The sequence below is a fragment of the Panthera leo genome, chromosome D1 (assembly GCF_018350215.1).
Source record: "Panthera leo isolate Ple1 chromosome D1, P.leo_Ple1_pat1.1, whole genome shotgun sequence".
Classification (NCBI taxonomy): Eukaryota; Metazoa; Chordata; class Mammalia; order Carnivora; family Felidae; genus Panthera; species Panthera leo.
In genome coordinates, this window is record NC_056688.1 from 110,397,986 (window position 1) to 110,416,591 (window position 18,606).

Sequence of the window (18,606 nt, forward strand, 5' to 3'; positions counted from 1 at the left end):
GACCAGCAGAATGATGCTAGGACCTAAATCCACGAAGCACAAGTCGACAGCCAGCCAGCCCGCAGCCCCGGAGCCCCGAGGCACCGGTGGGGGGCCGTCTGCCAGTGCGCTATCCTCCGCCACGGTCTTGCCCGCCGGTTTACACCGCTGCATCTTTTTAAGCAAACAAAACCAAAACAGGAGCACACCGTCCGTCTTACTCGGCAGTCGGCTCTGCCGTTACACAACGGACGGATAAATCTCCACGGAACGTGTGTTCTGAAGAGTGTACTTTTTCCACTGAAGAAACAATCCGTGATGGATTCGATCGCTCCTCACTGCTGGTTCCTGGAACTCGCAGGGCGTCTTTGGGTTTGCTGGCCACCACGGGCACGAACTGCTACGCTGCTCTGAAAGCAAATCCTTACTAACTACTGCTACTTCCACAGGCTAGGTTCTTCCGCCCGGGACCGACGGCCAGCTAAAAGGGCGCGCTGATCGGTAACAACCATGGCCGGACAATTCACGTCACGCCTGCTAACAGTGTACGAGGGCCCGTTTCTCCACATCCTCGCCAGCACTGTAAGGTACAACTCTGAAATTCCGCTGCTCTGACTGACCGTGACAACGAATCCCTGGTTCCTGTCTCCATCGTCTGCTTTACGGCCCTAGTTTCCTGTGCGGCATCCTCCTTACCCTGCCCTCCTCTCGGAGTCTGTCTCTTCCTCGTGAGCTTCTAGGAGCTTTTTATTATTAGGATTATTAACGCTGTGCCAGATGGGTGCCGTTGCCTCTCTGGTTCATCATTTGACTTCGATTTTGACCAAACGTGTTCGTGTTCACCATTTCTTGTCTTCTTTGACATACAACGTTTCCACTACTCCAACATTAGACAGAAAGCCTCCTCGATTTTTTCTAATCATTTTGCATTGTATTTTAAACTTTAAATCTTTAATCCGCCTTGAATCTGGCTTCTCTTCCAGATGCATAATGAATCATACTAACATCATTTGTGACAGAAATCGTTTCTCCACATGCGATGTTAAGATCTCATACACACTTGCCTCTATCTCAGGCCTCCATTCATATCCCATCACCCATTTGTCCATTTCCGGGCCACTATCGAGGGTCGGTCACAACTGTTTCCTCCTAACTTTTAGTATGTGTTAAAACAAATCTCAAGCTACGCTTCAGACATTTTTTCTTAACTTCATCAGACGTATTTTCATATAAGCTTAAAAATAATCTAATCCTTCCCATTTTGGGGTCATTCGTTAGACTTTACTCCTCAAGTGTTCTCCCGGAAAACTAGCAGTACCTAAGAATGCAGAACAATCACTATCGTGTCAGGATGGTCAGAGCTACAGACACGCATCAAACGCATCCAGGAGATTTGACCCATCATCTCGGAACCTCCGTAAACCTTCTGCTCACCGTTTCTTCACAGAGCCGGCTCTGTGACGTCCTGCGGCTCCTGGCAGAGCACGTGCGTGCGTCCTCACGGCCGGCACTGTGCCAGCCTGGTTCGCCCTGCACGCACGAGCCCTAACAGGAGTTAGCTCCTCAGCTGATACCTGAGGAAGAGCTGAGTGAGTCCTCTTGACCAGTCTCACCCTCCTTGGTGTTCCTGAGAACTCCCCAGAAGAGCTGCAATCAACTCTAAATCAGCTGCTCAAACAGTCTGAAGGTGGCTATGGCTGTTTAATGTCAAGCCTGTCCTTAAAAAAGGATCTGCTCGTGTGTCTATTCCTCATACTAATAACCCTGTGGAGTAGGCAGGATCACCCCCACCTGACCAGTAAGAAGAAACTGAGGCTCACAGAGGAGAACTAATCTGCCTGAGGAACATGATGATACATGAAATGCTCGACTAGTCACACAGCTGTCTCAGGCTTGGTCCGGAATCCCGAGTAGGTGGTTACCCTTCTCAGGACAGCCTCCAAAAGCTTACTTAGCATACTGTATGTCCATTCATTCATCTGTTCATTCATTCGTCAGGGACCTACTATGTGCCAAGTAGTGTTCCGGGTGCTGGGAATGAGCGGAAAAGGTAAAAGCCTCCATGGAGCTTATATTCTAAAGGGCAAATAACCAGAAACCACAAAATAATTTTATAGATAAGGCCTGAGTGTTAACTGTGCGTTCTACACACATCACGTGAAGTAACCAACGTAATTCTCACAGCGACCCTGTGAGACCGCTGCTAACATTCTCTCCGTTTTACGGATGGGTAATTCAGGCACAAAAAGCAGTTAAACTGTCCCAAGATCACATAGCTAATGACGTGCAGTCACAGGATTTCAACTCCGGGAGGCTCCAGACCTCAGGTACTTGACCGCTACCCTATGTTGTCTCGAGATAATGAGTCTGAAGCATTGTTCAAGTACAATTAAATTATTTTGTGGATTAAAGGTCTTTTTCTGCACTGGTCTAAGATTGAACCAATGTTCAAACCATTTTTTACGTAGAAAATGAAGGATTTTTTTGCTGCCCCTCCCAAAAGGGGGGGCAAAACCTCAGCAGCATCAGGAACAGGTTTCCTGCCGTTCCTTATGGCGAGGACCCCGACGATGGGAGAGAAACAGCTGGGGCAGCACAGGACTCCAGCCTTCTGCTCTCGCCTGACAGAGGGGGACACTTCCCACTACTTGGAAAGAAGGGAAGCGGGACCTCTGGGGCGTTCACAGTCCCTCCGCAGGCTGGCCAGCGGCTGGGTGACTTCAGCGGGAGCCGCGGTGCTACTGGACAGCCCTCCCCCCACCTGCAAGAGCGGCACGAAGTGGCAAGAACGAGGGCCAAGGTTCGGCTGCCCCGGGCTCAGACGCTTCGGTTTCTGTACTCGCAGTGTGGACGTGCTTCTATTTACTCCCTCTCTCACAGATGGCTGTGCAGTCTGAATGAGTCAGGGTTAGCAAAGTGCCCAGCTCAGTACAAGACGAGAAAAATGAGCTCGGGGCGCATGGGCGGCTCAGTGAGTTAGAAGGCCAGCTCTTGGTTTCGCCTTGGGTCATGATCTTACAGTTTGTGAGTTCGAGCCCCACCCTGAGCTCTGAGCTGATGGTGGAGAGCCCACCTGGGTTTCTCTCTCCCATTCTCTCCCTGCCCCTCTCCCTCTAATGCTCGTGCTCTCTCTCTCAAAATAAGCAAACTTAAAAAAGAAAAATGGGTTCAACAAGTCCAGGTCGGCTCCCCTGGGTGACCCATGCAAGTCTGCACTGCCTGGGAACAGAAGCTTTCCTGCAGGACTAGCAAGACAAGCGTGTGACGTCGCCTCCACGAGCTCCTGGGTGCAGAAATCACTCCAATGAGTAGTGTGAGCTAGCAGTCTGGCTAAGTCAGATTTGGGGGATTTCTACAAGGACTCCAGAATCTTGATGGGTCACAAGAGGAGCTTCCTTATTCAGAGACAGAACTTAGGAATCTTGAAGAGTACGTGCATCAAAACGTAGAAATTCCTGTGGTGAGGACAGCATGATGTACAGAGATGCTGAATCCCTGAGCTGTACAGCTGAAACTGATGTAACCTTGTGTGTCAACTATGTTCAAATAAAAAAAAAAAAAATCCTGGGCCACCTGGGTGGCTCAGTAGGCCAAGCATCTGACCCTCAATGTTGGCTCAGGCCACTGTCTAGTGGTTTGAGATCGAGCCCCGTGTTGGGCTCTGCCCTGTCAGTGCAGAGCCTGCTTGGGTTTCTCTCTCCCTCTCTCTCTGCCCCTCCCTCACATGCGTGCACTCTCTCTCAAAAATAAACTTAAAAAAAAAAAAAAAAATCCAGAAGCCACAGCTTGGTAATACACAGGACAACTTCAGTGTTTTCACATGATTATCGGAAGTGAAGGTCACTTGCCATTTTTTGGGCAACCCCACTCTGGCACTGTGGGTGTCTGTGTGCACACGCGCGGATATGCACGTGTACACACGTGTACGGTACTTCCCGTCCTCTCTTTAGGCACGCTGGGACTCTGATCTACTCAGAAGCAGCAGCTGGTGATAAGAAAACTCTAAAGGCTCAGGGGCCACGGCCCCCAAAGAGCTCTGTATCCCCCGACTGTTTATGCACATTTTATCGGACCAAAGCTACAGAACGTAAGAGACTACCCACCCCCCCCCCCCGCGTCCAAAGGAGAAGGAAGCAATGTTAGTTGGTGCCCATAATAATCATCAGGCGGTTACAAGAACACACAAGCTGGACATTTTACTTGACGCGTACCTTTCGCAAGTATAACACTCGCAGAACTCGTTATTTTCTCCAAAGAACCCGTCTCCGTAATAACAAGAAATCTCTTCTCCAGGTTCAATGTCTCTCAGAGCCTTCACACACGCCGTATCTCGACCAGTTGACACAAACTGAAATACAATGAACTCATTAAGAAACTCATACCTGCAGCAGAAACAAAATACTTGCAGTAAAAAAAAGTTTATGCTCACCTTACAGTTAGGTCTGCAATCTGAAAAATGTCCAAAAGATAAAGTCAATTAACTGTAGATAAGATCTGAAACACGAACAATTACAGAAATCTGAAATAAGCTTTCCACATCATTTCACAACTTTTGATAGAAGTTTAGGTCTCAGGTTAAGCGACAGGATTGTTTGTTTAATACGCTGGTGGGGAAAAATAAGGAAGTCCTATTTCCAGCCTCCTCTACAGGGAGACGAGGTTCCACGCAGTCTGACAAGGTCATTGCTGCGTCTTAGCAGTTCTGCCCGCCACTCGCACGGCCACCCGAGGAGCGCAGCTTACCGTGGTTTATAAAGGCGGCGGGACCAAGCCAGAGCTGGGCACAGTTTTTCCTTGTGGAATACATGACACTGAAGTCGTTTTCTCCGTGTCTAAGCAGCATGTTCTCCTCAATTTCTGAAAGTTCGGCAATACAACCCACCAGTAATTCTATTTTGTCATTTCGTTTCCTATTTAAAATATGTCATGTTAAAAATTACTAGTAATTATAAATAACAAGGCTTCTTTTAATAAAATACGCCTGTCCAATAAATACCGGGAATCCAGAAGACCTAGCTGTGTGCATCTTGGCTGACCCCCCGGGACCTTCACTGGGCTACGCTCTCCTCCTCCCTGGACGCCCGACGGCCTCGGGCCACAGCCGCCCTACAGCTGCCTTAGCCCTACGAGAGACCGGGAGGTGCTCCAGGCCAGAAGCCGTGCTACCTCGTCTCCGAGTCCCCTACGGTCCCTAGTACAGCGTGGTGCAGGCAGGGAGCACTGAAACATCTGCTACAGCGAATGCAACTTGCTGAGAGTGGACGGAGGAGACAGAGACAAGCAGTAGTAGTAAAGGTCACGGGGACCCGGGATGAGGACACCACCCTCTAGAACAGCGCCATCCAAGGAAAACGTAACGGAAGCCAAACGCGGGGTCTGCAGTGTTCTAGTAATGACAACCAGAAAGTAAAGAAAAAACAAGTGAAATTACTTTTAGTAGAGTCTTTGAACCCGAGAGGCCCCCGCTACTATTTCAGCAGGTAATCAGTAGAAGAAACATTAACGGGGAACACAGTTTACCATAAAACTTGGCGCGTAAATCACATTTACGGTACTTCTCACTACAGACTAGCCACCGTTCAAGGGCCCAAGAGGCACAAGTGGCTGGTGGCTGCTGTGCTGGACGGTGCGGCTCTAGACCACAAGACCAGAAAGCTACACGTCCACCGACAGCACCGGGAGCTGGGGGAGCGGATCAGCGGACTCGATACACTACGATGTGCGCTCGCGCACGTGCACCTGTCCAAACTGACGGTGCTCGCGCACGCACACGCGCACCCACCCGAGAGGCCTGGGTATACTGCTCTTTGCCCATTCCATTTTCAGGTACCTGATCCTAACGTTTTTGTTATAAAAAATACGTGAGGACAGCTTATAAGAAGGGCAACATGTTCCTTCTTCTGGGAGGTGAGGTAGGAACGGGCATTAGAGGAAAAAAAACGATCACACATTCTCTCATGAATGGCTTCTACCCTTCCTAGCTGGCCTCAACTTTACTACCCTTACTTAAGTTGGCACATACATGTATACGTATATACTTAAGCAGGCAATTCGGCAGGACATTTCCACCTGTGAAGTTCCTAGGATCGTTGAGACTTCACACCCAACCTTTCTCTAGGCCAGCAGGACGCGGAGGGCCCAGAGCAGGCCTTCCGGGACACGGAAGCCAGGTTCTCCAGCCCCGGCACCTGGACTCCTTCGGCAGCCTCACCACCGAGCAGCATTCCGACTCGGTCAAAGTGCGCGGGCCGAGAGACGGGATCTGGTTCAACTCAGATTTCTAATTCCACTGTCCTGACCCAGGTCACTGGGCCAAGGCTCTGGCTTCACTCCTTCCCACAACTTTCTTAGCAACGGTAACTTAAGAGAGAACTTTAACCGACAGGATATTACGGGTTTATACTAGTGTAATAGTTACCACTCTTTTGTTGCAACTATTTTGGCTCCATTTTGTTCTGATGAGTATCTATTACAGGGCAGTATTTCAAATCCACTGTCAGTTGCAAACATTCGCAAGTAAATAAATACCTAAAACAGAAGAAAATAATGGTATTTGTATTAAATTGTTTATCCCGTCAGACTTATTCAGAATCACAAAAGCAAATCGTCACCGAAATGTGAAACATTTAGGATCATTAAGTAACAAACTCTGTGATTTTACAATTTCACGTATCTGAGCACCTGACGGCTTGGCCATGTTCCTCTGAAAGTTCATGGAGAATTTCACTTCCGGAACCAAGCTGTCTCTTTGGAGAGTTATACAAACGATCTTATGTGTTATTAGATCTTCACATTGATCAGCTTTATGAAAAACTGACTTAAAAGTTTCAGTGTTCACTAAAATTTAAGTTTTAGTTTACTCTACTCTTATCCGCACAGATAAATAGTAGTAATCTTATCAATAAACCTACATGTTCCTTGAATAATTTCTCCTGCATTTTGTTCTTGTTGAGAAAATAGTGCCGTGCCCATTCGCCTGAAGTCAAACATTTGAAGGCTTTCTCCAAGTGTTCATCTTTCTTAAAACGTTCAATGACTTCCTTTAGTTCTTCTTGCCTTCCCTTAATAGGCCGAAATCTGAACGAAATCAAAACATTCGCTTTAGTTAACTGCCATCCCTGGGCCACTGTAGAGAAATCGTGAGGCAAGAAATAACCTGAAAACAGCCAGACCTAATAAAAGAGGATAACCAGCAATCCTGATAAATCATTACTGCACAAGTAATAGCCATCACCAGGAAACAGAACTTCTCTTTCTTCCAACTGTATTTTGATTTTTTTTTTCACTGTTACTTCGTTAACTGAGAAATGACCAGATGACTCAAACGAAGCTGTCTGCCTCAGGCTCACACTAGTCCTGTAAATCTGGATGGTACAAAAAGACCTACAATAGAGCTGGTCTGGTTGAGAGTCAGAGCGACAAGAACTTTTCCAGAGCATGCACAACCAAGCCAGAAGAGTGCAAGGCAACGAGCTTCGGGAGGATGAAGCAAACAAAATCCTGCCACAAACAGAACACTCTCCATGTGCGCAGTTAGAAACCCCCCAAATCAAGTGCCCCAAGAGGTCCTGAAATACACCCTGATGTCCTAACATCCACGTCAAATTAACCTTTGAGAGGTGCACTCGGAAAACAAAAAGGGCAAAAAGCACAACTCTAATGGTGGTGTTGCTAAACTGGTGACGTCAAAGCTGAAAGGCTTCCGTAACAAAACCAGCTATAATGCCTTCGGAATGCTGTACCGCTAGCAAGAGTCACACACGATGCGATCGTGGTCCAAGAAAGACTTACACTGGTAAAGCCCTTTTTCTAAAGTTGTGTTCCCAGTAAAACATGTTCTATGACAAAGGTACTTGGACCTTAATTTCAAAATGTCTTCTCATGTCAATTGCCTTTGGCTCATTTTCCCAAATAAAGTTCTTTGTTGTTGTTGTTTTTAAATCTACCAACAACAAAAGGAGTAGACTGCTATTCAGATAAGGTGTTAAGAAAAAACTATTAGTGGCTGAGAAGAAAATATATTTGAACTACACCTTACTCCAACATTTACAAACCGCACGTCTCATAAACTTGAGAACTCTAAAATCGCAGGAAGATCTGGCCCAAACTCCAGCACAGGAAGCAGAAGTCTTTTTCTAGGTGAGCTATCACAAACGTATTCGTAACATTTCAGGGACATCTCAAGCCACAGTCTCTCACCAAGGATTCCTTGCTAGGTGCCGCGTGCGCAGGTGCTGTGGTGAAAAACAGGAGAGAGAAGACCTGACCGCTGTTCTGGAATGGAGACTCCAGTGGGGCTAGAAGACACATGTATGCATCCAACAGTTAAGCAAGGCGTCGCCATGCTAATGCGAGTTAGCAGGGTACAAACGACACGCTACAGCACTTTAGATACAGAAACGCTCGCTGAAGCGTAAGATCCGTTCGCGAAGGGGTTCTGGAGTTGACAACGATGTGGGAGTTGACAATGAGGAATGCTGTGATTTCAGCCTTCTAAAGGAAAAGCAGAATACTACCATAGGCAGGAAAGAATCCAAAGAAGGATGGCAAAGTGAGAGGGAGCCTACACAGAGGATCGTAAGGAAGCTGGGTTCAAAGACATGAACGAGGGAGTCAGCTGGCCGGCGACAGTGAGGGCGAGTACTAGAACAAAGAGGAGGGAAGACGTGAGATCCCGAATGGGTAAAATACTGTTTACTGGACAGGACCTCTAGAGGACTTCTGGAGCTAGGAAAGCAGGCTGACGCCTTGGAGAACAAACTACCCACGGGCTCCTGTTTCAGTAAAGCTTCTCACAGCTGGTAAGCAGGACTATCAGGAAGACTTCGAACCCATCCTGGAGACAGCAGATGGACAACTGGACAACTGGACAATGAAATGGACAAATGGGCAATGCCCCGTATTACTTTCCATTTCGACCAATGAGCACACCAGCCCGCCCTCACGGGCAGACGAGCGCAAGTCCTTCGGACAACTCTGAAGGTCTTCAACCAGGCTGTCGGAGAACCACCACTAAAATGATCTAAAAATCACCCGCAGAACTGTGGGAGCACCCATACTCCCACGCAGGTCGACTACCCTACGGGGTACCTGTGGCCACAAGCGGTCTTCTCCAGACCGGGCTCCTCAGAAAACCCAAGTCCGTCTGGCTGCAGCCCTGCACTAGGGGGTCACGTGCGCGTGCAGGACGGGCCAGACGAGCAAGCAGCTGCCGGCTGAGGCACACCCCTGCAGGCAACACAGAATGCGACACGGCGGGAAGCAGAAAAGCAGCAGCTCACTCAGAGCACGACGAGCAGCCCAGGGTGTCAAGCGGCCGGGCTACGAGACCCCGGAAGGGCCCAGCGATCTCCGGGTTCCCGTGGAACTGACCAACGGGGACGCTCTGTTCTCAAATAATCACACGGCTCGATGCGTTCGAGAGCAAACCAAAGTCAGGGCTGAATTCGCCTAAAGCTCCTAAGCACCTGTCAGAAAAACAGGTTACGGACCTGGAACGGACACTGGCTCCTCCTGACAGGCTTTCTGTGTGCCCTCCACCTCCTGAGGCATGTCCCTCCCTACCCGAAACTGCCTGCCAGCTAGCCTTAGTTTTGTTCATGATGCCAAACCATTTATATGCTGAAACCAACACTAAGTAATCAACTCTTGACTGACTAATGGTCTGCCTTCTATGTTTCCTGTGCTGACTTTCGTTTCTGCTCTCCTGCCTTCTATTGCCTCAAACACAAACAAAACCCCCAAAACCGTCCCTCGTGCTACTCACCAGCAAGAACCTCCATTTCACTTAAAATGTAATTTACTGTCAAACTCTGTCTCGGTTGGCTGCTAGAAGGCGTGAAATGACACTGAGGCAAAGGAGGAGGAGATGGTTCTGGGTGCAGACAGGAAGGGGACGAGACAGTCGTTTTTGAGAAGCCTACAGAAGTACATCCAAATCACCTGGCTGACAGTTCAAGTCAAATCCCATCATGACAGATACCACAGGAAGATAAAAATTACTTAATCACATAAGACTCTCACAACTAATAGGGCCAGAGCAAAAGGCACTCAAGACCCTTGAAAGCAATGACCTGGGTCTGTATTACGGAGTAGGAAAATTCCCTCGGTCCCCTCCTGACCCACGGTCATTCTAGACCTCCCATACGAACTGTACAAAGCTATCCTCACTCACACCACGGTTCTCAAGGCTAAAGGGGAATTTAGGTTCTCTAAAGCAACCCTCTTGTTCCATAAATGAGAAAAACCAGGTCCAGTGAGGGCCGTTAACAGAGGGACTACCGTTACCCAGTCCTACTCGCTCACGGGAGCTCCGGGGGCCCCCCTGGTGGCGTTTCACGATCAGAATAGGATTTGACTTGCGTTCGCCACAGAGCACAGCACGGAGCCCAGCCGGAGACAGTGAAAGGGCCGGACACAAATATATACTTTTGAATTTAGCATCTGGGGGACGGGGGACGGGGGACGGCAAATGGCATGGCAGGGGAGGCAAGAGACAGGTGTTTGGCATTTCCCAATCGGTCCGTCCTTCCTCCCCCTCTTCATACAAACTTGACAACTTTAAATAAACCAAACATTTATTTCTCTCTTCCCACACCTCTGATCAGTGGCTGGTACGTGAAATACAAAAATATGTCATTTAAATCATTTTTATCACAAAGGGCAGAAAGAAACATGAATTCACACTCCCACACACCTGTTCCCCACTCTTTCCAGAGACTGACTTCCCAGGTTTTCTTGCTATTTGGTTTTTCTGTTTCCAAACCCAAGTGACCAGGGAAGGAAAAGCTGCAGATGTGTGTGAGCTGTGCTACTGTGCCCTTCCATGAGCAAGTACAACCAAGAGCTGACTGGAGGGAGGGGAAGAGGAGGGGGACAGAAAAAAGGGAGCAAGGGAAGGAGAGAGGAAGAGAGAGAAAATGCTCAAATATTTAAGATATCAAATAAGAAGACCGCGAGGCAACATCGTGAACACATTTCCCCCTCTCGGAAAGTTTAACTGCACACGGACAGTTGGCAGGTGCCGAGGAATCATGCTAGAACCACAGCTCTTCGCTCCTTCTTGACCTGAGAGTCGACCACCACCAGAGACATCCCCGGCTGAGTCCTACCGGCAGTGCTCAGCTAATCCCAGGGAGTGACTCCTGATCTTTTGATGAATGCTTTCTCTTACAAAATTACCCTGTTATGCAGTACGAGTGGTTCTTTAAATATAGCTGTTACTAAGACCAAGCTATTTGAAAAGGTTTGCAAAACGTTCTAAAAGTCGTGTTTATGCTGACACCTCCAATTAAGTAACATAAAAGAACATCATAAAGGCCGAAACAGGTTAGTCGGTATCTTATTATTGTTTGTAATGCACTCTACCTACCTCACAGGGTTGTTGTGAGGAAAACTGTCAGATTTTGAAAAATGCCTTGAGCTCCTCGAAGGAAAGGCGCTATATAAATGCAAAAACAAACAACAACAATAAAAAACTATTTGAATAATTTGTACTTGTCATTTCTAAACAGACTTACAATAGCAGTTGTTGCAGAAGTCCTTAAAACGCTGTGACACTCGAGAAGATTGTGACACCACGGGCAGACTCAGTATAGTAACAAAAGCCGAGATGTTGAGATTCTTTCTTTCCCACACATCATTTGCCCCTCGATCATATTAAGTTAGAAGGTCTGGAAGTTTCATTACGCTTTCTAGTCAAGCACTTGACTTTACAGTGAGATTTAGGGTGACTGATTTCTAGTTCGCATCCAACAGTGGACACGAAACATACTACGTAAACAACCAAATTAAAATTCGACAGTTACAGCACTGGCCGAAGTACAGCTTGGACCAAATAATAGAGAAAAGTTCCAAAAGCCCCACGAGGACTCTTCCCATTTGTCACGTTCTCTCCTGCTCAGCCCAACGTCCAGTGAGTCTCCCCAACGCCTCAGGAGACTGAGATCTCTGGGTCACGCAGCCTAAAACAAGGGGCCGTGACAGAAAGCATCCCCCCTGCTGTACAACAGCACTCGTACAAGATCTCCGCTTGTTTTTAAAAAAAATCAGAGGCATGACTAACAACTCTATTCTCTGGTTAGAGGGAAGAACTTAATTTTCATAACTGACAAGAGTCACTCAAATCGAAGTACTTCCCAGTAAACTGAAATTTCTATTTTGTTTGTACCATTTCCAGATATTCCGGCTGCAACTCTGACTCACTTGTGCATAAATGGAGGGACATATCAAGATTTAAACATAAGCATTCGGAATAGAGCCAGCTAAGGAAATTCTTAAATCGTTAAATATCTACCGTATCCGAACACCGTTTCTGATGGCACGCTGAAAGAAGCAGAGGGAGGGAAGAAGGCATAAAACAGAGAAACTTAAAAATTTGACAATCAAATTACAGATGTACCAACAGGGCAACGAAAAGATCCCTCACACAAGGGATACACAGACAGCTGGGACGGTGAGAATCCAAGCTGTCGTATCTTCCGGTCACATCTTTCACACCTCACAGAAAGAGAAGTCCATAAACTAACAATTTATAAGGAATATTTACGATTATTCTAATACGGCACTACAGAGTTCCCTTATTTTCTATAAAATGGTATCTTTGGGAATGACATTAAGTCAACATTCTGACAAATTCTTGCTCAAAAGATGAAGAACAGAAAAGACAGTCTTATTTTCAAGTAAGTGACTAAGATTAAATGAAAACGTGTGCCTTTCACTCAGATTAACAAGCTTCATTAATGAAACTTCTGCGTTCTTCCCAAATGTCAGCTTACAAAAGAATCCGCTAAAATACCTTTGAAAAGAACGCCTCTGGTGCAAGGTGCCCGGGGACACAGCAACGTCCCGGCTCGGCCACGCCGGCCCAAGGTGCCAGTGCTGCTGTTGGCTGACCTGCTCTAACCAGGGCGCACCAGACTCTCTCTCTACATCACCAATGGCTACTCCAGAAACTCTAGGGGTAGAATTAAATGTTGTAGCAGAAAACACAAATAAATGTTTTCTTCTGAATGTTTAACGTGGCTTAACCAGTTTTATAAATACATACATATACACATACATATATATATATATATATATATATATAAATTTTTTAACATTTATTTTTCAGAGAGAGAGAGAGAGAGAGAGAATGGGAGAGAGCGAGTGAGCAAGCAGGGGAGGGGCAGAGAGAGAGGGAGACAGAATCCAAAGCAGGCTCCAGGCTCTGAGCTGTCAGCACAGAGCCCGATCCAGGGCTCGAAGCCATGAACTGTGAGATCATGACCTGAGCTGAAGTCGGGCACTCACCAACTGAGCCACCCAGGTGCCCCTAAATATATAAATAGATTAAAAAAAAATTTTTTTTAACGTTTATTCAGTTTTGAGAGACAGAGCACAAGCGGAGGTGGGGCAGACAGAGAGGGAGACACAGAATCCAAAGCAGGCTCCGGGCTCTGAGCTGTCAACACAGAGCCCGATGCGGGGCTTGAACTCACAAACTGCTCAAAATTCATGAAACCTGAGATCATGACCTGAGCCGAAGCTGGACGCTTAACCAACTTAGCCACCCAGGCGCCCCTCCTTTTTTAAAAGTGTATTTATTTATTTGTTTTGGGGTGGGGGGAGGGGCAGAGAGAGAGTCCACCAGAGAGAAACTGGGAGATACAATCCCAAGCGGGCTCTGTGCTGAAAGAGCCCGATGCGGGGATCAAACTCACAAACCGTGAGATCATGACCTGAGCCAAAATCAAGAGTTGGACAATTAATCGACTGGGCCACCCAGGCACCCCTAACCACTTCTAATTTTAGATCCTGTATTTTAATTCAGGGATGCTCGGATACAGTAATGTCTTGGGTTTTAATAATATTTGTGGGGTAAACGCTAAATTTTACATTTTAGGACTGCACGTTTTTAAATGAGCCTAGGAAACTGCTGATAAGGAAGTTTATTTATCTTGAGAGAGAGACAAAGCACTAGCTGGGGAGGGGCAAGCAGAGAGGGAGAGAGGGAGAACCCCAAGCAGGCTGTGCACCGTTAGCACAGAGCCTGAGGCGGGCTTAAACTCACAAACTGCAAGATGACGACCTGAGCCGAAATCAAGGGTCGGACCCTTAACTGACCGAGCCCCACCTGGCGCCCCCTGATGAGGCCCTTTTATGTAGTCATCACATCAAAACAAAGTTCGGGAGGCCAGATGGCCTAGGACCTCGCTATTCCAAGTACAGTCAGGAGCTTGTTAGAAATGGAGCATCTCAGGCCCCAGCCCACAGCTACTGAATCAGAACCTGCATCTTCACAAGACTCCCCAAGTGACTCATATGTAAAACTAATTATAGGAAACAGTTGGCAGGACTTTTATTAAAAAATAGGAGTAACTTCCTATCGTAGAAGCCAGTAACAGGTAAACTGCTCATCTTCTGGAGCAAAGGACGGCGGGAGGACGGGGAATTGACTATAGGGAGTTCCTTCCTAAACCAATGACCCTTCTGTTATTCTGATGCCGTCTTTCCATGATGGTTTATGTGCTTCCACAGTTCAGTATACAGGGCACAGTGAACGTGACCTACCTAGCTCTTTTTTCTCTTCCTTGATGACTCCAGGTCATAATTATGGGCCTTTGCAGTAATAGCCTGACCCTCTCTAAGACTGTTATGTGAAAGCGATTCATATTTCTTAACTATTACCAGGACCTTCTAGGAGAAGCACCAGTGGCCTCGCTGGGGAAAAGAAGGGAAATGGACTGAAAACAACGCAAACCAGGGGAGCCCGGCTGGCTCAGCCGGAAGAACGTGCGACTCTTTATCTTGGGGTTGTGAGTATGAGCCCCACGTTGGGTATAGAGATTACTAAAAAAACCAGACTTTAAAAACATTCCTTGAGAAAATAATTTAAGAAAAAAATAATGCAAACCAGATTTTATTTGGCTATTAGGGCATCCAGTACTGCTGATTTCCCAGCCAACAGCTATCCACCTGTCTACTTACAAAATTTAGTTAGGCATCTGCCCCTCTCAGGTCAGGGAGCTATTTAAATACGTTCTCAAGTCCACTCCAACTTGTCACTTCATTTTAGCAAGGAAAGATCTATGGTAACAGGAATCATGAAAATACCAAAGGCTCATTTTTATCCAAATTACTTCTTTCTGGATCTAGAAAATAACTGATAAACGAATCATACAGTCTTTTGTTTTCATCTTAGCAACGGACAGAATTAAAAGGGGGAAAATGGCACAAGAGTTTCCTCTAATCACCTTTATTCACCAATTCCTCCCTCCCCTACTACTGGCGACTAGTCACCTGGTGATCAAGTTGCTCTGGGGTTGTCACTGGCCCTGGAGCTACAAGCCACCACTGCAAGTATCAGGAAGGTAGGAGGGATCAGTGGCCTAGAACTGGCTCTATACATTCTCAACCTCACCAGACTTGAAAGCCCTCTGCCACTCATGTTAAGAGGGAAAGTTGTAAAGTTCCGAGTTAGTGTTTGGTGGCAATCGTGAAAGTATCTAAGGGCCATTTTCAGGGGAGAGATGCTTAAGAAAACATGAATTACAAAATTAAAAATTTTTTTTTTAGACAGAGAGAGACAGAGACAATGTGAGCAGGGGAAGGGCAGGCAGAGAGCGAGCGAGCGAGCGAGAGAGAGACAGAATCTGAAGTAGGCTCCAGGCTCCGAGCTATCAGCATAGAGCCCGACGCGGGGCTCGAACTCACAAGCCGTGAGATCATGACCTGAGCTGAAGTCGGACGCTTAACCAACTGAGCCACCCAGGCACCCCATGAATTAAAAAATTTAAAGGATAACAGACTTCAAAAGCAGTGTTAATATTTTATACAGATGGCATGTGATCCTCAATAAAGCACCTCCATGTCTGTTTTCTTCTCTGCAGACTGAACAGACAGATGCAGGTCTTTAACATTCTCTTCATTCCAGTGACGAGGTGAATCTCAAAGATTAAATATGATGGCAATACATTCCCTATATACGGTTGCAATTAGTTAGAAGAAAACTCTGTAATAAAATCATGAAAAAACCCCTGATGTAACCTACTTTATGTAGAAAAAAAAATTATTGTATTTTCAAGGCTTCACAGGATGCTTCTAAGATTTTTCTTTCAGCTTAATTATCACAACATTAAAAATAGACTAGGAGATGCTCCCCCAGCTTCATATTTTCATAGGAACAGCCTGAGATAAAATAAGAACACAGAATTAAAACTGACAAGACTCCTGGAAGCTTTTGTTGCTTTTCTTGCCTCAAATACAAAATCTTCTACAGCAAAGACCTTTCCTTTGGTGTCATCTTAAATTCTGACTAAAAGTAAAATTAGCATCTATTTTCTTAAACTCAACATCATCATCCGCTCCACTTCAGGATACAGACTTACAATTACCTGGTGTTCATTTTGTGTGTTTGAAAACCTAGATAGGGGTCAAGAACCAGACTGGTCGCCAGGTCATCGTTCTCACAGAGCTCCTTGGCAGACATTCCAGAAGACGGCACATATCGACTCTGGCCTTCGAACCCCGAATTACCATTACCTGTGAGGAGAAAGAGAAAGGAAAGTAACTCAAAGGGAAAACCACTTAAATCTACCTTTAAAACCTTTAGTTTCGTTGCCTTCTCAAGTCAGCCATTAAGAACGGAGTACGTTTTGCACAGACAGAAAGCCAAACACAGCGAATGACCGAGAGCGTTTTGCTTAGCAGGTAAGATTACCAGCGTTCCCAAGAACAGGGTCTGGGTAGTCGTGAGAATCTTGGGCTCAAATAAATGCCTTCCCCGTCCCATCAAGGAAGACGAAAAACGGGATGAGTGGACGCTCACCACCGTGGCAAAAGACAGCATCAAGCGCCACTGCGGACAGGGCCGGGGGACACAGGAGACAAGAACACAAGAAAGTCTCTGCAGGAAGTGCCAGGACGGACATCAAGTACGAAGAGGGGGCCCCCGAGGGGTGAACTCCGCCATCCTCCTCTTGGGCAGGTGACCCTCACTCCCCACCTGGTAGCTGAGGCCCACAGGAGAAGAGACTTGCCTGTGACTACAGAGTCAGGAAGCAGAAGTGGGGAAAGGAGGAGAGAGAGAATGACAGGCCTATTTCCAACCTGTCTAAAACAGATTTTGAATGAATGGATAAAAATAGAGAAATGCCGGAAATACATAACCGAAGTGATGAGGTTTAATGATGGTGTTTATAAAGAGAGCAAAGGAAAGCCAAACTTAAATGGGTGAAGTTTCATCCGTGCTGACTTAAGCCTGACATGCGTGTCACAGACAATCTTTTCAGGAATGTAATTATGCCAACAGTATAACTTGAAGCCTCTCAAAATTAAGATGTGGAAGAATGAAAGACAGTGCAAGGTATAACTTTCTTTTCCACACTCTTTCAAAAAGCAAATTAAACACAACATGTTAAGGCCCTATCAAAAGGTAGGTAGGCATATGTTTTGTAATCAAGTTATTCATTTGCATGTAGGTATGTAAAAGCTATCAAAGTCGTTATGTTTTTTCTTTATTGAAATGTAATTCACATACCATACAATTCACCCATTTAAAGCGCACAGTTCAGGGGCGCCTGGGTGGCTCAGTCGGTTAAGCGTCCAACTTCGGCTCAGGTCATGATCTCACGGTTCCTAGGTTCGAGCCCCACATCGGGCTCTGACAGCTCAGAGCCTGGAGCCTGCTTCTGATTCTATGTGTCCCTCTCTCTCTGCCCCTCCCCCACTCACGCTCTATCTCTGTCTCTCAAAAATAAATAAACATTAATTTTTTTTTTTTTTTTTTTTTAACTAGGCTTCATGCTCAGCGTGGAGCCCAATGCAGGGCTTGAACTCACTACTCTGAGATCAATACCTGAGCTGAGATCAATACCTGAGCTGAGATCAAGAGTGAGATGCTTAACTAACTGAGCCATCCAGGCGCCCCATGTGTCCTTTTAGTTTGACACATTCTAACAGCTGTGAAGTGGTACCTTGTGGTTTTGACTTGCATTTCCCGGATGACTAATGATTTCAAGCATCTTTTCATGTACTGGCCATTTGTGGGTCTTTGGAGAAATGTCTGTCTATTCAGATTCCCTTGCTCGTTTTAAATTGGAGTTTGTGGGGCGCCTGGGTGACTCAGTCAGTCAAGAATCCAACTTCAGCTCAGGTCATGATCTCGCGATTTGTGAGTTCAAGCCCCACATCAGGCTTTACGCTGGCAGCGTGGAGCCTGCTTGAGATTCTGTCTCCCTCTCTCTCTCTGCCCCTTCCCTGTGCACACACTCTCTCTCCCTCTCATAAAGGAAGGAAGCAAGGAAGGAAGGGAAAGAAAGAAAGCGGGAGGCAGGGAGAAAGAGAAAGAAAGAAATTGGAGTGTCTTTTACTGCTGACTTGTAACAGTTCTTTATATATTCTAGATACTAGTCCTTTATCAGATGGATATGTGATTTTAAAATGTTTTTCCCCCTTCTGTGAGTGTCTTTTCATGTTCTTGATGTTAATCCCTTAAAGCACAAAAGTTTGTTAACACTGATGAATTTCAATTTACCTTTTTTCTTTTGTTCCTTGTGCTTCCAGTGTCCTATCTAAGAAACCTCTGCCTGATCCAAAGTCATGAAGATGTATGCTTTTGTTTTCTTCCAGGGATTTTATAATTAAGGT

General features: G+C 46.3%; 1 protein-coding gene across 8 annotated transcripts in view; it reads right to left on the bottom strand.

Moving 5' to 3' along the window:
- KMT5B (lysine methyltransferase 5B) overlaps positions 1–18,606 on the bottom strand; it is a 58,260-nt gene that overhangs the window by 13,310 nt on the left and 26,344 nt on the right. For 6 of the 8 annotated variants that reach the window (XM_042904796.1, XM_042904790.1, XM_042904791.1 and 3 more), the window contains 7 exons: positions 16,353–16,500; positions 11,351–11,419; positions 6,891–7,056; positions 6,398–6,507; positions 4,723–4,889; positions 4,409–4,428; positions 4,191–4,327 (listed from right to left, as the gene is read on the bottom strand). In XM_042904796.1, the coding sequence (XP_042760730.1) occupies positions 4,191–4,327; positions 4,409–4,428; positions 4,723–4,889; positions 6,398–6,507; positions 6,891–7,056; positions 11,351–11,419; positions 16,353–16,447 (764 nt within the window). In that variant the 5' untranslated portion in view covers positions 16,448–16,500. Of the gene's footprint in view, positions 1–4,190; positions 4,328–4,408; positions 4,429–4,722; positions 4,890–6,397; positions 6,508–6,890; positions 7,057–11,350; positions 11,420–16,352; positions 16,501–18,606 lie in introns of those variants that run through there. The other 2 variants (XM_042904795.1, XM_042904797.1) reach the window with 2 other exon arrangements.